Here is a 19,855-nt window from a genome sequence, read left to right as displayed (position 1 = left end):
CTCTTGTTATCTACATGTCTAAATATTTCCTGCCTGCTTGTAAGAGACGCCCCTTTTCTGTGCTGTGAACTGGAGACTAGCCATCTCCTATATTCTCAGGCACATGGTGTATGAAATATGTCAACATGGAGCGCTGCTTTATCTTTCGTTGTAACAAATCAAGCCGGTCACCTCTTAGCATGCACATGAAGCCGGTTACCTCTTAGCATGCACATGAAGCCGGTTACCTCTTAGCATGCACATGAAGCCGGTCACCTCTTAGCATGCACATTATGTAATCTTTAGACATTCTGTTATTTTACTGCTACTGAAATGATAGTTGTACAGAGCAATTTTAAATGAAATAATGATGGGTGGAGATCGTTATGAATCTGCTATGCATGCCACTAACGGCCATCAGTCCTTCTAAGGCAGGGCTGGGCAACTCCAGTCCTGAAGGGCCACCAACAGGTCAGGTTTTCAGGATATCCCTGCTTCAGCACAGGGGGCTCAATCAGTGGCTCAGTCTTCGACTGTTAGTGGCCTTGAGGACTGGAGTTCTCACCCCTGTTCTAAGCTATTGTTCTCGACTCGCACAGAGCTTCTCTCCCATCTCCAGCTCTTCATACTAATATTTACACTGCTCCGTGGTCTTTAGTAGAAAAAGGTGTCTATGTACAGTACATATTTATAGTAAATAAGTCAAATTCGATGCTGGCTCTAAATATTAGTTACCTGAAATGCAGCTTTTATTTCTGTAGAATATAAAATGTAAACAGTGTGTAATCCATTTATCAATGTACATCCCTTTCTACAAGTAAGCAGTTAAACACCACAATTGTCCTCATCCTTGATGCCCAAAAATGTCCCATTTATGTCACTGGTTGTGTACCTAACATACTAAAAGGGCAAGAGGTGGCACGCTACTACAGTATGTATCAGGGGCCCTATAGTCCCATATAGAGCTGCAAGCAAAGGGGTTAAATAAAGGAATTACGTATTAGGAAATAGCTGTAAAACGTAAGCGTTGTTATTCACTTAAAGCTAGCTAGCTATTACTATGCATACTCAGCCATTCAGTTTAATGGCCTGTCTTGTGTAGTAAACGCCACTACACTTTAGTAAGAGACCCCCCCCAATGTACACGTAAATCAAAAAGCATTTCAACTCAAAGCCTGTTACACTTGTGGACTCCTTGGGTGCTGCCATGGTGTCCTCATGTCCCAGACTGCTCACTACTGCTATATGTGCTTAACATGTGACATACATTGCAGCAATGTCTGGGAAAGCGAGGCAGACAAATCTGCGAGGTGGTTTCCGCCTCATTACACTTACCTTCTCCTGCCAGTGCAGGATAGCAATTATCGCCAAGATGAAAACACACACACCAATTAAGGCTATAGCTGTCAGCAGCACGATGTTACTTGGGGTCAGGTACAGCTTGGCGCTCCAGCTGGGGGTAAGAGAAACGCACACAAAATTAACATGCAGGGTAGTGTGCACACTGCCAACACGCAACATGTGCATATGCTGCTCATTTAAATGTTCAATGTCCATTTGTAGTGCAATGGACTTCTTTGCACAATCAGCTTGATAAGAGCTGCCTTGAACTGCGACTCTGTATGAAGCCCTAAATAAACTCAATGTCACATACATTGTTGCGTACACTACATACAAGTCATCACATGCTCTTGGTCAGGGGCGGCCAACTCCAGTCTTCAAGGGCCACCAACAGGTCAGGTTTTCAGGATATCCCTGCTTCAGCACGGGTGGCTCAGTCTCTGACTGAGCCACTGATTAAGCCACCCTGTGCACACACAGGGATATCCTGAAAACCTGACCTGTTGGTGGCCCTTGAGGACTGGAAATGCCCACCCCTGGTATAATGACAAGGTGCACCATGTTAGCAGTGTTATTGTAACATTATACAGAATAAGCAGTATTAGCGTCCCATTCAAGGCCCTGGACGGATTACATTTATGCGCGTTCCCATCCCATTCAGGGCCCTGGACGGATTACATTTATGCGCGTTCCCATCCCATTCAAGGCCCTGGACGGATTACATTTATGCGCGTTCCCATCCCAGATAAAGCTCCAGCGTTTTACTGTCAGAGATTCTGAAATCATTTCACCTGCACTTGATTGACACTGTGACTCAGAGATTTAACTTACTGTTAGCTATCAAAACATCAATTAGTTGTATGGAAACTTTCCGATAAATTACCCACTTTTTATTATTCATAGAAATCACTCACGGAAACTCAGGCTGGGAGACGAGTTTACAGCTGCAACCTTTTTATTACCTTGAGGATGTTTTTTTGGGGAGGAATCTGTTTTCTGCTATAAACCCTTAAATAACAATTTATATGATTTCTTATTTCATCATGTTAATTATTTTGGACAGTTGAATTGTACACATAAAATAAACTCACAAATGCATTTGCAAAGGAAGTGCATCAGGGCAAACCTAAATCATTATGGCTGCACGGCTCCCCTCACTAAGTGACATTAGTAGACCACAAAGAACCTTATCTAAGAAGATTCAAATATACATTTGTTTTACTGATCAGATCCTTTGTAGTCTGCATGGAAAACAGCTCTGTGCGGTCTGATGGAAAAGTGCAGATAAACAGCAGAAGTTGCCGTGAGAACCCTTTGGGTCAATAACAAATACAAACAACAAACAGCTAGGAAAAATTAATAAGGGCGTCACACGGAGCTCAATTTCAAAATGTCATACTGGGGGGACTGCACCTTTAACCGTTTCAGTGCTCTTTGGGTAGGTCTTGGGGGTAATGCACGATTTCCAGCGGCCGCTGGGGCAGACCATTCTAACAGAGCGGTCAGCCGGATCGAATTGGAGCCCCGTCAGCTATGGTAATGAAAAGCTTTAACACATGAAGCTGCAATACACGAATGTCAAGCTGTATGGGCTGATTACTGCTGTACCTCTAACTCAGCTCTATACCCCCTCAAGTGAATGCTTGGGAGATGTCACATATTATTTTCTATTATTCCAACAGAAAAGCAGCCCACAGACCTATGGGGGCTGCATAGCTCTGCAGACGGACTGTTCTGCAATGATATGCAGTGTCCGTCAACAGCAAAAGGTGATCAAATGGATGCATCCAATATTTCATCAAGTAAAGGGACCAACTCCCTCCCTGTGTAATATTTTGCTTAGCTGACTGGGAGCTGTAGTAGCCTTACTGGTAGATGTTTTACTGATTTGCAGGTAGTGATATATACCTTTTAATATATGTGTATATAGGAGTATAAATATATGCTTTTGAGTCCTCACAAGTTTTTCTATATACAGATCTACCTATATCTCTCTATATAGTGTGTATTCAACAGACAGTAAAGGTGAGGTATATACATTCAAAGATAACATAAGCAATTCTCCAGGAGATTTAATAAGGTGCATTTGCTGATACTTGCCCTGTCAATGTCCCATCCCCCCATATTCTACATAGACTACATTATCCAGTGCTAGGCTAGTACCACCCACCCACAAAAGCGCCACAACATGCAGCTTATTAACTTTCCAATTAAACCAGTCAAGCTTTAACACTTACATAAGACAACACAACACCACTTTCACCGCTGACAACTAAATTGTCTTTTGTTATGATAAAGATTTATAGGCTAATTGTTTAGGTTTGACTTTAGGCTTCCCTTCTGATGCCCAAAATAACTTGGAGCCTACTGACGAGAAAAATCAATAGATACTTATTAACAGAGATACATTTTGAGAGATAGCATCAGGTTCCAGGAAAAGGAGGCTGCAGGGCAGTGGCAGCGAGATGCAGAGACAAATTAGGTGGAGAGCATCCACGAACCCCAGAAGTATAGGTTTTTGTTTAACCCGTTTGCTGCTGGATGGTCTAGCCTTTCCGTTGCGGACCCAATCTGGCAGTGAAAGAGATCTGCCTGTAGTAACAGCATTTTATTACGAGATGCAACTCTTGGAAGCGCATTGCTGCAGCCTTTGGGAGTCATTAATCAAAGTGGATGTATAAACAGAATGAGATCATATTGATTTGAATGCAGGAGTCCGGTCCTCAAGGGCCACCAACAGGTATGGTTTTAAGGATATCCCTGCTTCAGCATAGCTGTCTTAATCAATCGCTCAGTCACTGACTGAGCCCCCCTGTGCTGAACCTGGGATATCTCTAATACATGGCCTGTTGGTGGCCAGTGAGGCATTAACGGAATCGTGTTTTCTTCCTAAAATTCTGATGCTGTTTGTGCAGCGGAGTTAAACCTGTAACGGAAAGGTTTGGGTATATTAACTTTTCCAGTCAATGCTACTACAGATGAATTAGTTACAGTATACTTGTAATTAGATTTAAGGCCTCACGTGCGGCCTGTATTTAAAATAAAAAGATTCACACAATTATGAGATGACCTAACAGTGTTTGGACATCAAAAGCATGGACACCCCAGTCTGTGTAGGTATGAAACACAGGGCAACATGTTTATGGGTGACTATATATTCATTATTGTGATATAACCTTTCATTTTTATTAGATCGTGTTCCTCCACTGTCTCAAGAAGATTGTATTTCTTGTACCATGTTTAAACCTGTTCAGCTGATTTCTAACACCCTGCTCTTTAAGGTATTTAGCTGCTCATTTACAGAGTACAGAAACATTTCATGTTTTAGAAATTACCTTCACTCTGATGACACTGTGAAATCTCACAGTAGCTTGTCACATTGATGCGAGTTCTCTAACGCCAGAGCTCAGCACTACAGAACTATCATTCATTCACAGAGAACATGCAAGGCATTTCATAGCAATTTGCTGAGTGCTTCTTCACCAGTCAGGTGACGTTTAGGGATATTCACAATCATCAAAGTCACTGATCACATTTCGTGACAATTCCCTAATACAGGAGTTCTCCACACCAATCCTCAAGACCCTCCAACAGGTCTGGTTTCAATGTCATCCCAGCTTCAGCACAGGTGGCTCAATCAGTGGCTCAGTCTAAGACTGAGCCACTGATTGAGATACCTGTGCTGAAGCTGGGATATCCTTAAAACCTGACATGTAGGGGGGTCTTGAGTATTGGAGGTGGAAACCCCCGTCCTACTATAACAGAGGGACTCAAGATGATAAAGCACTAAAGAAGTGACATGTTAAGGGCTGATGCAATGAGTGCGATAGTGCGGATTCAGCCCTACCGCACAGAAACGTCATTTAGCTGAATAGGAGTTGGCGTGCAACACTGTCACACTTCATTAAACAGGTCCCCGCCTCTGCGCGGCGCCGTCTTACCTTTTGGGAGAGTGGTGAGGGAATGGGATAACGATCAGCTGGGAATTTGGGATGATCGCCGTCCATTCTTGCTTTCGTATTTGCTAAAAATAAATAAATAAGGCAGCTTAAAGAATACGACTGATACCGATAGTACTTCTACTACAGATAAATTGCAATAAGAGCATTCGCCAGTCTAACAAATAGAGCCATCACTAATAATGCAATTGGACAATGTAAAAAAGCATGTGTCTATTCCAGTAAAAGGATCTCACTGATATATTGAAGTAATTTGATTGAAACTCTGACCACAATTATATTAATACATGGCTTTGTATTTTTATGAAAAGCGGATTATACGTTGGTTTTAGGTTTTATTGCCTGTCACGCAATAGCAGACACAGTCCCCCTCACATCTGTAAATTGATATACAAGTCAGTGACATTCCCTGACGGGGGTTGGACTACACACTTTTATGATAAAAGGAACATTGTTAGACAACTAGACAATTGTATCTCTTTTTAAAGAATTGTCCCATTTAGTACGAATACTGTAGGCCAGTGGTGTACAACACGGCATTGAGAAGGAAAAATACACATAAAAGAAATGTATACAATACTGTATGTGGCAACATGTAACAGTACCAAGTAGCAAATGACGTTAGATAGTAGCATAAGGGCTGGGACCCGCTGCGCCCGGCGGCCCCACGAGCGTTCCCCACCAGCAGGGGAATCCTCCCGAGCCGGTCCCGGTCCCCCCTGGCTGCACAGCTCACGACACGCTGTGACGCGTCAGCCGCTAGGGGATTCAAGAGAATTGTCATCCCTAGCGTCGACGCGTCACGTGGTGTGGCTGTGAGCCAATGAGGAGGGGAGGCTTCGGGAGGAGGAGAGGCTTCGGGGAGCTGGGAGGAGAGTGTGGGGGGAAAGCAGCGTGAGTGCCTGTCTGTGTGTGTGTATGTGTGTGCCTGAGTGCCTGTCTGTGTGTGTGTCTGAGTGCCTATCTGTGTTTGTGTATGTGTGTGCCTGAGTGCGTGAGTGCCTGCCTCTGTTTGTGTGTGTGTGTGTTGCTTTTGATTACCTTCCATCAGCAGCTCCAGCTCCAGCCCGAGCCCGTGGAGGGAGGGGGGGGAGAGTAGCGGGTCCCTCCGCTCAAGCCACGCCCCCCTTCCCGCTCAAGCCTCCCACTCCCGCCCACCTCCAGCCCCGGCTCCCGATCCCTACAGACCGCATATCGCGGTCTGTGTATGTCAGCGCCCCGCCTGTCTGCAGAGCGGGCGCGCTGACTGAGGGAGCGGGGCCTTAGCCTAACAGTCCTGCTCACTTACGCATAATGTCAGAAGGCTTCTTGCATAAATATGAAACCTGTTCGTGACATCTTGTTGACCATTTTCTTTGAAGGCCTTATGTGGCCCAGTGAAAGTGTGATACTTGCCACTTTCTACCACTGTGATCTCCACACTAGCCCATTTTTCTAACCTGTGAAGAATGGTCTTCTTGCTGACACCACTTAGTCAGCACTGACTGACAGCTTCATGCAGGGACAAAAATTATTTTTCCAGAGACGTTGAAAAGAAAACTGTCCACCAACTGCATCAAAGCTATTGATTTCGCTGATGAAGTGACACTGTCGCACACTTTGTTGATGGTTTACTGTACTGACCTTCTCTCCTGGCGGACGAGGAATTCCAACATACAGATGATCAAGGAAGTTAGCACTGCGCCCTAATCCCAGGACGTTGTATGGCAGCTGGAGAGATAAGTGGGCCGACTGGCTGAGCTGCCCGGCTGGAAGACAACAGAAGAATAACAACGTCAAAATTTGGCTTCCTCCAAAGTAAAAACTTGGTAAAACATAGTGAATAAAACCCCCGTAACTGTAGTGTTTTTAACTATCATTATCCTATTCCTTTTTGGATGAGCGAGAGAAGACATCAATTAGACTTTGGGGCCACTTTGGGTGTATGTCCTTTTTGTTCGTGTGTTCGAACTCCACAGGTCAAATACCTTCACTGATTCTGATGAAATGTTGGGGTTACCTTTCTGCCATCCTAACTTAGATTTGGCAAAAGTTTCAACCAAATCGGGGCAGCCCCCACTTTGAAAATAATTTTAAAAAGGGCGCAGTCCTGAGATCTTTCCTCTTTTCTCTGTACACACTCTCCCAAGGTGACCTAATCACATCTCTTGGGTTCAAATATCACCTCCATGTTGACGACACACAAATTTACTTTTCAACCCCTGACCTTACACCTGCTGTACAGACCAAAGTTTCTGAATGTCTCTCTGCGATATCATCCTGGATGGCCCTCCGCCAACTTAAACATGTCAAAAACAGAGCTCCTCATATTTCATCCCAAACCTGGCCCTTCTACCTCCTTCCACATTAGTGTTGGAAGTTCTGTCATACACCTAGTAGCGCAAGCTCGCTGCCTAGGGGTCACACTCGACTCCTCTCTCACATTCAAAACGTATCTAAAACCTGTCGCTTTTTCCTCCACAATAACCCTAACCCTCTGTTGCACCACTGCTAAAACTCTGACACAAGCCCTCATTCCCTCTTGTCTTGATTACTGTAACCTCCTGCTGTCCGGCCTTTCTGCCTCTCACATGTCCCCCTACAATCTATCCTAAACGCTGCTGCCAGAATGCTCTACTCTTTTCTAAATCTGTCTCGGCATCTCCCCTGTTGAAATCCCTCTCCTGGCTTCCTATCAAATCCTGCATCTGGCACTCAATTCTCCTCCTCACTTTTAAAACTTTACACTCTTCTGCCCCTCCTTACATCTCAGCCCTAATTTCTCGCTATGCACTATCCCGACTCTTGCGTTCCGCTCAAGAATGTATTCCTTCTACCCCCTTTGTAACTAAAGCTCTCTCCCGCCTTAAACCTTTCTCACTGACTGCCCCCCACCTCTGGAATGCCCTTCCCCCTCAACACACGACTAGCACCCTCTCTATCCACCTTTAAGACCCACCTTAAAACACACCTGCTTAAAGAAGCATATGAGTAGCTCCGCGGCTAACACTATACACCTGATACATAAAGCTTGGTCCCTTGCAGACGCACTTACCAGACCGGCCTCCTACTGTCTCTGTATGTCCTTCCTATCTACCAATTAGATTGTAAGCGCTTCGGAGCAGGGACTCCTCTTCCTAAATGTACATTTTTAAGTCTGAAGCACTTATTCCCATGACCTGTTATTTGTAATTTATATGATTGTCACGTGTATTACTGCTGTGAAGCGCTGTGTATATTAACGGCGCTATATAAATAAAGACATACAAACATAAAAAATTGAAAAGTACATCTCATCGACCGGAAACTTGATACAAAACATTAAATTTATTATTTTGCAACTTGTACTACATTTTCAGTCAATTTGTTTGAACCGTTTCAGAGAAATGACATATTTTAAATAAAAATAAATTGGTACCCACGGTAGCAAACACTGTACAACAAACTGTGGATTTACTTTGACATCTAGGTGGAAGTGGTAATTACTCACTGCGGAAAAGGTTTTTGCATCATTTTGCACTGTATCCACGGTGTCCGTATACAGGTAACTGCTCATACATCACGGCCTTCATGAGAATGTGTTGTTGGTTTTTATTTTTCAACTTTCGATCAGGTTGTTGCAAATGAGATTGTCATTGATACATGGAATTTTTTTGCAGTTTGTGATAAATTAAAGCAGGAAAACTTGAATTTTTTTTTTTTTGCACCGCCCCCCCAGTCAGTCCGGTCCCAGTTATTACCGCGTCACACATTTCCCCAGCAACGGGTTTTCAGTAAAGACTGTGAAATTGAGTTTAGAGTGTGCGACGGAGGCATTGCCACGCTCCCGCAGGCGGTTCAGCCAATGAGAGCGAACCAGCCGCGTGAGGTCATGGTCACGCCCCTGCAAACCCCCCGCCATGCCCCCTCCCGTCGCAAACTCTCCCTCTGTCCCAGGGCCGCAGATCGCGGTGCAGCGCTGTGTCCGCCGGGCGCGCGCGCTACGGTGCTGACTGGAACCGCACCCTTATCATGGTGTAGGGTACAAAGATAGAGCACACATCTTTATAATTATCTTATGGCGCCATCCATTGCCGGGAATGACGTAACGTCGCTAACTATTGGCCCTGAATGTCACCTGACTTGGATTGAATGTAAAAAACTTTATTAATTGACAAAAACAAACATAAATGTTAAAAAGTAAATAAAACAAATTAAAAACGTATGCTTATCCCTGCCAGAATAGTAAAGAGTAATCTACTGTAAATTAATTGTAAGCCACTAATAATATTAAGGAAAAAATGTATAGAAGTAAATGCGCATATAAAAAGCATTACTGTAGCAGACAAGAATACATATAATTCTTGCAAGGAATAAATAGTAACCCTTGATTTCACCCCTACAGGGTAACAACATAAGGACCAAAAGTAAAAGTCTGAGGTAGAAATGAGAAAGTGTGAATTTATAAAAGATATAAGAAGAAAATGCACACAATGCGCACCAAGGTTTACATAGTTACATAGTAGATGAGGTTGAAAAAAGACGTAGGTCCATCAAGTTCAACCTATAAATTGAAATAAATAGAAATATTGTACAAAATCACAACTGTATGAAATTGAATTGCAAATATTTATTAAAAGGTAAATACCAAAATAAAAAATGTGAAGGAAGCATAAACCGAGGGGATCCAACCCCACCTCAGTATAATGCTCACTATAGGGCTCAACACAAACGAACCCACACAATATTAAAAGAACAAATCTCCCTAATATGCACTGAAACTAAACAGACAACATAAAGGACGAAGCACGTAGTGTGAAACGCGTAGCGGTTACGACAGGTCACTCTGCGCGTATGCCGTTAGGCTGAGATGGGACACGCAGGAAGTCTGAGCGGTGGTAACATCTCTGTAGTTGGCGTGGTCCGGACACTTGTCCGCGAACCAGTAGGAGCCCGCTCGCAAGTCCTGTGTAAGTTCCCGCCCCCCCTTTCAGTTTGATAGGCATTTTCTCGGCAATAGTATTGTCTCTTGGGTATATATCACATCCCTAGATCTGGGCAATTATGTCTTTTTATCCTTTATGTTGTCTGTTTAGTTTCAGTGCATATTAGGGAGATTTGTTCTTTTAATATTGTGTGGGTTCGTTTGTGTTGAGCCCTATAGTGAGCATTATACTGAGGTGGGGTTGGATCCCCTCGGTTTATGCTTCCTTCACATTTTTTATTTTGGTATTTACCTTTTAATAAATATTTGCAATTCAATTTCATACAGTTGTGATTTTGTACAATATTTCTAATCCTTGGTGCGCATTGTGTGCATTTTCTTCTTGTTGTTTCACAAGGGGATCCCCTGGTTCAGGGGTCACCTTGCTTTAGGAGTTAGTTGGGGAGACGCTCCACATCATTGCTGCAAAGGGATTAGTGCTTCCAGCAACAATAGACATCTGTAGCACGAGCGCTGATTTTCTATTACAATTAATTTATAAAAGATATATCTAATAATAACATTCAGTATAAACCACAAATTTGATAAGAATTCAAAACATACACACATCAATTAGTTACCCAAAGATCAATGAAAAGGATCAATGCATAAAAAAATGCATGCCAAAATCCTAATTTTATACAAAGGTATATATATATATATATACATGTAAATAACTTTTAAGAGCGTACTCTGGGATCATTAATATTTCTAAAGTTGAACTAACCAATGAAGAATTATCACTGCTTAATAAGGGATTAAGGGATATATCTTTTATAAATTCACACTTTCTCATTTCTACCTCAGACCTTTACTTTTGGTCCTTATGTTGTTACCCTCTATGGGTGCAATCAAGGGTTGCAAGCTAACACAATAAACACATCTCTATTTGGAGTTTGCTTTGGAATATATTATTTTTCTATCCATGGACTTTGGCTGTGCTCCTGCCTTACTACACTATCTATTGAATACATCCTGGAGTGTCTGGACTACCCTAGCAGAATGTTGGCAGGTAATGGGCTTTTGATCCAACTCCTAGGATAGGACGTGTTATACAGGCACTTCTAGTCAGAGCAGAGTCTGTGGGACTGATCAATAAACAGCTCAAGTCATACCTGACCGTGGATGATCCTATCATTCCGGTATTACATACACTACCTAAAGTGCATAAGAGGCTTGAGGACCCTCCGGGACATCCTATAGTGGCAAGCACCAATTCAATATTTGAACCAATTGCTACATTCTTGGATATGATGTTAAGACCTTTCGTCACCATGGGTCCCTCCTATATACAGGACACCACCAAGTTCTTGTTACATCTCAGCAAGCTTAACATCAGCACACCAGGCATTCTCCTGGTCACCATGGATGTGGACAGCCTCTACACCTCCATCACACACCGTGAAGGTGTGGAGGCTGTTCGTTTCTATCTTGCACAGACACAATCATTTACTGATCAGGAACAGGATTTTCTGCGATCATTACTAAAGTTGGTGTTGTTTGAGAATTATTTTTTGTTCGAGGATCAATTTTTCAATCGGGTAAGAGGGACCGCGATGGGTTCAAACGTGGCTCCCTCGTACGCGAATAAATTCATTAACTTTTTCAAGGAACATTATGTGTTCACCAATTCGTTGTTTGTAGAATTTGCTATCACTTGGCAACATTACATAGAGTACATTTTCATGTTGTGGTCAGGCAGTGTGGAGTCTCTTCTTTTGTTCCATCAACAACTGAATACCGCTTTGGATACCATCAGCTTCACTATGCATCATGACCCGAAAGAGGTCTGCTTTTTGGACACTAGAGTTTACGTATCAGGTATTGGTTTACAGACGGATCTGTATTCCAAAAGCACAGACCGAAACACACTGTTACTACATGGAAGTTTTCATCCCTCTCATACTGTATATTACCTTTGCTGCATATTTATTACATTATGCCTTATGGAGGAAAGTATGGTGGACAATTATTGTGGTTGTCAAGTGGGCACCATTAGGTCCTTATCTCTCATGGGTTAAATATATTATACGGACTGCTTTTTGGGATGTCTTTATAACACTACTTATCGATTATCTACATACATTTGGATGCAGTATACATTTGTTTATTTGAGCACCATATCTCAACCAATCACAGGGAATGTAGTATTGCAGCTTTAAACGTATTTCTTTTTAAGTAGCAATAATGTGAGAATTGAAGTGGCATTCAGTATTTACATTTTTGTTTGAATTCAAGACAGTGCTTGATCATTGTGGCAGGCCTTTCTGGACAACTTTGTTATCAGTGCCTCGCCTGTCAGTGGAAACTAGGCTTATTTATAGGCTCGAAGAATACAACACAATCAATAGTGTGAGAATTAAATTGACCAGAAATTACCGTTTTTAACTGAAGTTTGAGAATACTAGAATAATTTGATGACAAAATCTACAAACTGATGGCGTTTTAAATGTAATTTTTCCTGTGTTTCATCTTTGTCCTATTAGGATTAAATAATTTATTCCACAACGTGGTATCAAATATAGCGTTTTCCTAGTTATATTTATTTAACATTAACAGAATACAGATGAGTGTATCTGCAGGTATTCCACAGGTCATCAAACCTGTTTCCCCCAGCCACTATCACATCATTTCAGTGGTTAAACTGCAGGCAGATTCATGGGAATTCTGTCGTCTAATTTAAAGAGAGGAACGGAGAGATTAGGAACATGATGTATAGTGGAGAAGGTGCCTTCCTAAAGCTGTAATCACAATAAAGCTTCTTCTAATAGGAGGATATTAGTTTATTCTTTAATACACAATTTCTTTTCAGAATGCAGAGATTTTATAAAGTAAAGATAATCAACTAAGGGTCTTAACAGGTTTCATCTTTAAGTAGTTGGTGTATTTATTCTTTAAAAATGTATGTTTGAAAGCTGTTGCCTTCAGTTGGACAATACAGTGTTGAATAAGGCCCGGGCCATAGAGGGGTGAGGAGAGCGGATGCACGCTAACGCTGAGGCTCGCCTGCTCAAGTCAGCGCGATTCCACGGACTTGCAGGCGAGCCAGCGTGCGCGAAGGGAGCCGGGGGGAGGTGGTTGGAGGCAGGGCAGTGACGTCGCTGGGCCAATCGCCCGCGACGCACTGACGTCAACGTCACGGCGCCGACGTCGCGGCGCAGTGACGTTGACGCTGCTTAAGGCTGATTGGATGTTTTCAGCCGACAGCGCGCTGAAAAACAGCTTGGCGCTCGGCTGAAAACTACAAAGCCTCCGCACGCCTGCAGACGCTCGCGTGAGCCCCCTCTCAAGGCATCCTCATTGAGGAGCGTCCGCACGCCTCAGCGCTGCTTGTCCTTCTATGGACGCAGCCTAAGAAAACGATAGCACCGCATATAAAGTAAAAGGTGTTGGGAAAAAGATACATTGAGGCCTATAAACAGGGACATAAACCCATGACTTCTTTCTCTCTCACTCCCTGCTTCTCTTTGCTATAACTGAGACCTGGCTCATTCAGTCTGACTCTGCTCTGGAAGCTGCCCTCTCCTACGGTGGCCGTTCCTTCTCCCACACTCCGCGCCCTGATGGCAGGGGTGGAGGCGTGGGGCTCCTGCTCTCCTCTCTCTGCCGTTACCGAACCCTTCCTATTCCCCCCTCTCTTGCTTTTCCCTCCTTTGAGGTTCACACTGTCCAGATCTTCTCTCCTCTCCCTGTCCATGTGGCGGTCATCTATCGCCCACCTACGTCTACTCATCCCCCTTCTGCCTTTCTCTCTCACTTTGAATCCTGGATCTCTTTCTTTCTCTCCTCAGACTCCCCTGTTCTTCTCCTTGGTGACTTCAATTGCCACATTGATGACCCCTTTCTCCCTTGGGCTTCCCGCTTTCTTTCTCTAACCTCTTCTTTTGGCCTTCAACAGTGGACTGCAGCCAGCACCCACAAGGATGGCCACTACTTAGACCTGGTTTTCACTAAAAACGTCTCTCTCTCTGATTTCTCCATTTCCCCTTTTCCTCTCTCTGACCATCACCTCATCTCATTCTCTCTATCTCGCTTCTCCCCTTCTACACTTCCATCTACACCCAGGTTCTGCAGAAACCTGCGCTCTATTCACTTACCTGACTTTGAGTCCACTTTAAGCTCCTCCCTCTCCTCTCTCAGCTCTGCTACAGACCCTGACAACCTGGTCAGGAACTAGAACTCTGCCTTGTCCTCCTCTCGATCTACATGCCCCGCTTTCTCTCTGTCGCACTCGCCCTTCTAACCCTAGACCCTGGCTAAATTCCCACACGCGCATGCTGTGTTCCTTCACTCATTCCTCTGAACGCTTCTGTAGGAAATACTCATACTCATACTCATACTCTCACAGACTTCCTTCACTACAAATTTATGCTATCCTGTTTCAACTCTGCCCTCTCGCAAGCTAAACAAGCCTATTTTTCTGCACTAATCAACATGCACAAGTCTAACCCACGCCGACTGTTCTCTGTCTTTGATACTCTACTCAAACCACCCTCAGCTGCCTCTCCTTCCTCCATTTCCGCTCAGGACTTTGCTGACTATTTTAAGGAAAAGGTGGAATTCATACGTCAGAACATCCCCTCTGTTTCTTCCTCCCATCCTACACCTCTTCCTAACTCTCCTCCTGCCTTCCTTGACTCTTTTTCCACTGTCTCAGAGGAGGATGTGTCGCTGTTGATCGCCTCTTCTCCCTCTACCACTTGCCCTCTTGACCCCATTCCCTCCCATCTCCTAAAACCTCTTGCTCCTACTATAATCCCTACGCTCACACACATTTTTAACTCCTCCCTCTGCTCTGGAACCTTTCCATCCTCCTTCAAACATGCAACAGTCATACCATTACTCAAAAACAGCAAGCTTGACCCTACCTGTCTTTCAAACTATCGACCTGTCTCCCTCCTGCCTTTTGCCTCTAAACTCCTTCAACGTCTTGTATTCTCTCGCTTGCTCCATTTTCTCAACACCTATTCTCTCCTAGACCCTCTACAATCTGGCTTCCGCACTGCTCACTCCACGGAAACAGCCCTCACTAAAATAACCGACGACCTCCATGCTGCCAAAGACAGAGGTCATTACACTCTGCTCATATTACTCGACCTCTCTGCAGCATTTGACACCGTGGACCACCCACTTTCTCCTTCACATTCTCCATACTCTTGGTATTCGGAACAAAGCTATATCCTGGATCTCATCCTACCTCTCCCATCGTACTTTCAGTGTCTCTTCTGCTAACACCTCCTCCTCTATTGATCTCTCTGTGGCGGTACCCCAGGGCTCTGTCCTGGGACCTCTTCTCTTTTCTCTGTACACACTCTCTCTAGGTGACCTAATAACATCTTTTAGGTTTAATTATCACCTCTATGCTGAGGACACACAAATATACTTTTCAACACCCGACCTTACACCTGCTGTACAAACCAAAGTTTCTGAATGTCTCTCTGCTATATCATCCTGGATGGGCCTCCGCCGCCTTAAACTCAACATGGCTAAAACAGAGCTCCTCATACTTCCTCCCAAACCTGGCCCTACTACCTCCTTCCACATTACTGTTGGAACTATGATCATTCACCCAGTAGCCCAAGCACGCTGCCTAGGGGGTCACATTCGACTCCTCTCTCACATTCGCCCCTCACATTCAAAACATTTCTAAAACCTGTCACTTTTTCCTCCACAATATAACAAAGATACGCCCTTTCCTCTGTTGCTCGACTGCTAAAACTCTGACTCAGGCCCTCATTCTCTCCCGTCTTGATTACTGTAACCTCCTGCTGTCCGGCTTTCCTGCCTCTCACCTGTCTCCCTACAATCTATAATAAACGCTGCTGCCAGAATTACTCTACTCTTTCCTAGATCTGTCTCAGCATCTCCCCTCATGAAATCCCTCTCCTGGCTTCCGATCAAATCCTGCATCTCACACTCCATTCTTCTCCTCACTTTTAAAGCTTTACACTCTTCTGCCCCTCCTTACATCTCAGCCCTAATTTCTCGTTATGCACCATCCAGACTCTTGCGTTCTTCTCAAGGATGTCTTCTTTCTACCCCCTTTGTATCTAAAGCCCTCTCCCGCCTTAAACCTTTTTCACTGACTGCCCCACACCCCTGGAATGCCCTTCCCCCCAGTACCCGACTAACACCCTCTCTATCCACCTTTAAGACCCACCTTAAGACACACTTGCTTAAAGAAGCATATGAGTAGCACTGTGGATAATACTGGACACATGATACATAAAGCGTGGCCCCCTGCAGACGCACTTACTAGAATTCCCTCCTACTGTCTCTGTACGTTCTCCCTACCTACCAATTAGACTGTAAGCTCCTCTGGGCAGGGACTCCTCTTCCTTAATGTTACTTTTATGTCTAAAGCACTTATTCCCATGATCTGTTATTTATATTATCTGTTATTTATATGATTACCACATGTATTACTACTGTGAAGCGCTATGTACATTAATGGAGCTATATAAATAAACACATACAATACACCCATTTTTCATACCAGCTAATAAATCTGCTGACTTTGAACACACTCACTGTAACTAAATCTGTTTTTGTGTGAACGTATAAAATTATTTTGAATCATAATGACTGATTTGTTGAGTGGCGAGTTTTTCCATGCAAAATCATCCAAAAACACAATGTAATTTGAAGCGGTAAAGAAGGCGTTTTTGCCGTTTCAGTAAGAATTAACTATGCAGATAGATATTTTCTTGTATATCTCCAAAATACTTAACCTATTTAACTTGGGGAGGGAATCTATTGGTTAAAATAGTCTAGTGTTTTTTTAACAGGGGTTCCTAGGAGCAGTTGGGTTCCCAGGCATTCCTGAAGGGTCTTCTGCAATTTTCAGGTTATTTTAAAATTGTACCAAATACAGAAGAATTTACAATGCATCTGTTCTCAGTCGCGCTATTAGAGAGGGTTGGGGTTCCTTACAATACATCTGATCTCAGATGCGCTAATAGAGAGGGTTGGGGTTCCTTACAATGCGTCTGATCTCAGACACGCTATTAGAGAGGGTCGGGGTACCTTACAATGCATCTGATCTCAGATGCGCTATTAGAGAGGGTTGGGGCTCCTTACAATGCACCTGATCTCAGATGCACTATTAGAGAGGGTTGGGGTTCCGCAGAATGTCACAATATAATTATAAGGTTCCTTAACCAAAAAAAGGTTAAAAAAAACAACAATAAAAAGTCTCATATTTCTACACATATAATTATTGTTTGAAAATATTACCATGAGTTCAATAGGTTAAATATTTTGGAGGTATTTAGAAGGGCAAGTCTATGATGGTGCTTCTCTCCTCTAGTCCTGCAGTGCAATAGGCCACATAGAGTTTCTCTTCAGAAAGAATACATTAAATGTGATACCCTACAAAATTTTTAAATTTTGATACCAATTTAGGCATGTTTTTTGATATATATTTTTAACATTTACATATTAGACAAGAAACCCTTTTTCCTATGAAGGAAAAGATAACAATTTTCACAAAATGTTAGTGAAACGGAAGTATATATCCCCGGAATGCTACAGTTTAAAAAACCAAACAATTAGTGACCGCAGAAAGCATAAAAGGTTTTCCTGATGAGGCAAAAAAATAAAAGTTTACTCAATAAAAAAAGTAGTAGAGATTATACCTTTTCCATAGAAGAAACATAACCGGAACGCCTGGATCCGATCATCTACTTTTGCTTCATTTACCTACAGTAATTCGTTGGGGCCTTCTTGACTAAATGGTGCTAAGCCACACAGCCCCCTGCAGCCCATTCACATGAATGGGCCATATTGTGTTATACATCTGAGTACTGCTTATCAAACATGGCCTTCTCCACCTCATTGCTGCCAGAGGGGGGGGGGGGGGGGGGTCAGCTTTGCATTTCAAGGGTTAATAATGCAAAATATTGCAATAAATCAATTTGACGTCAAAACAGTTAGGGATATTATGGTTATATGATCTTTACAGATCCCAAGACCTATTTGACTGTACACAAAGAAAGAATTCTCGTTAACAAAATTGAATTAGACTAGTCCCTGTTGCAGAGAGAGAGAGAGAGACCAGTATTGAAGTAGTGCAAGTGCTTTATAACCTTACAATGATCATTTTCCAATGATCTATAAAACCAGCTAAGAAACAGAATGGTGTACAGGTATTCTATGCAGCAGATTTCTGATGGAGTGTAACCCTGAGGCAAGCTATTCTGTACAGTGTACGTTTAGGTGTCCTTAAAGCGTCACTTTCACCTCGGTTTTTTAATTTTTTTTATTATCCTAGGTGAGAAGCAGGGGGTCTCCGGAGCTTAACTGCGGTAATTACAGCTCCAGAGACCCCCTGCTTCTCGACATACTTACCTCTGAAGGGGCTGCCAGTAGCAGCTGGGCACACAATATAACTGTTTAAAATAACACATGTGTTTTTTTGTTTTTTTAATTTAAACAGGAATTGCTTCTTTAAAAGCCACAGCAACACTGAAAAATTGGAATAACAAACCACTTAATAAAAGAAAATACCAGGAGATGAATTGCTCGAATAAAGTCAATTACTGCTACCAAGAAAAAAACTCATTATTCTCTGTGATGGGAGCGTAATACATGAGTCTGTGTTTATGTATCTAGTGCTGCGCCCCCACCCCCAGCTACCAGGACACATGACAGGGGGGCAGAAGTATAGCCAGGACCAACCATGGCTACCTGTAGAAAGAGACCCACTCACTTTCCTAACATCACAAGAAGGCTGTGATGTTTTTGTAGAGTAACAAAAAATGCTGTAAATCTAATCAAAGAAAGAAGAATTTATAACCAAGATACAATTTTTTTTCACATTTAAGAAATGTGGTATAAAAGGCATTTTACCCCCCGTCCCCCGACAGTAAGTATTTCAGCGCTGTCCCTCATAATATTATATGGCGCTTCTTATTGATTCTTAAAAGAAGGGTTCAGCAACCCCCCCCCCCCCCGCACCCCCACGGCACAGAAACTATCTTTCACCTCCTGAGATTAAAATAATCTGTCCCATCGCACTGCAGTCTGATCCAGTCCAGCCTTAGGCTGCGGTCCCAGTGCACGCGCGCCCGGCGGGGGGGTGGCACCCGCACAGCGCTGCACCCGCACATGCGGTCCTGGGAGGGAGAGGTTGCGACGGGAGGGGGCGTGGCAGGGGGGGGGGTTGTTGCGGGGGCGTGGCCATGAACTCACGCGGCTGGTTCGCCCTCATTGACTGAACCGCCGGCGGGGGCGTGGCCACGGCTCCGTCGCAAGTTCCACACACAATTTTTTTGTGTGTGTAATCTTGCAGTACAGCGCGACTGCTGAATGTGCGCCGACCCTGAGTGACTGGGGGGCCGGTGCTTGTGCGCACAGCACACGCCGTGGCGGTCACTGGGACCGCAGCCTTAACCTTATCAAACGCACACTTTTGACTCCATTAGTAGTGACTGGTGGACTGAATCGATCTGACACGATGCTGCTCATTTCCATACTGTAATGGAAAGTAACCTGGGGGTCTCTTGCAATCATTTTCCTTGGCAACTATTTTCTTTTGAAAAGATCACTGCTAGCAGAGGGGCTTTCCAACGCATTTCCTCCAGAAGCCTAGTACTCAACATTATTCTCATTCGCAATCAGGACCCTTTATCCA

General features: G+C 43.6%; 1 protein-coding gene across 1 annotated transcript in view; it reads right to left on the bottom strand.

Annotated features, from left to right (window-relative positions):
• Positions 1–19,855, bottom strand: part of ITFG1 (integrin alpha FG-GAP repeat containing 1) — a 300,241-nt gene that overhangs the window by 7,767 nt on the left and 272,619 nt on the right. Inside the window, exons 15-17 of the mRNA XM_075576274.1 lie at positions 6,903–7,027; positions 5,262–5,344; positions 1,315–1,432 (exon numbers count right to left, since the gene is read on the bottom strand). Of these exons, the coding sequence (XP_075432389.1) occupies positions 1,315–1,432; positions 5,262–5,344; positions 6,903–7,027 (326 nt within the window). The remainder of the gene's footprint in view (positions 1–1,314; positions 1,433–5,261; positions 5,345–6,902; positions 7,028–19,855) is intronic.

This window comes from Ascaphus truei, chromosome 19 (assembly GCF_040206685.1).
Source record: "Ascaphus truei isolate aAscTru1 chromosome 19, aAscTru1.hap1, whole genome shotgun sequence".
Classification (NCBI taxonomy): domain Eukaryota; kingdom Metazoa; phylum Chordata; class Amphibia; order Anura; family Ascaphidae; genus Ascaphus; species Ascaphus truei.
The sequence above is the reverse complement of the archived record's forward strand: the minus strand, read 5'-3'. Positions and strand labels throughout refer to the sequence as shown.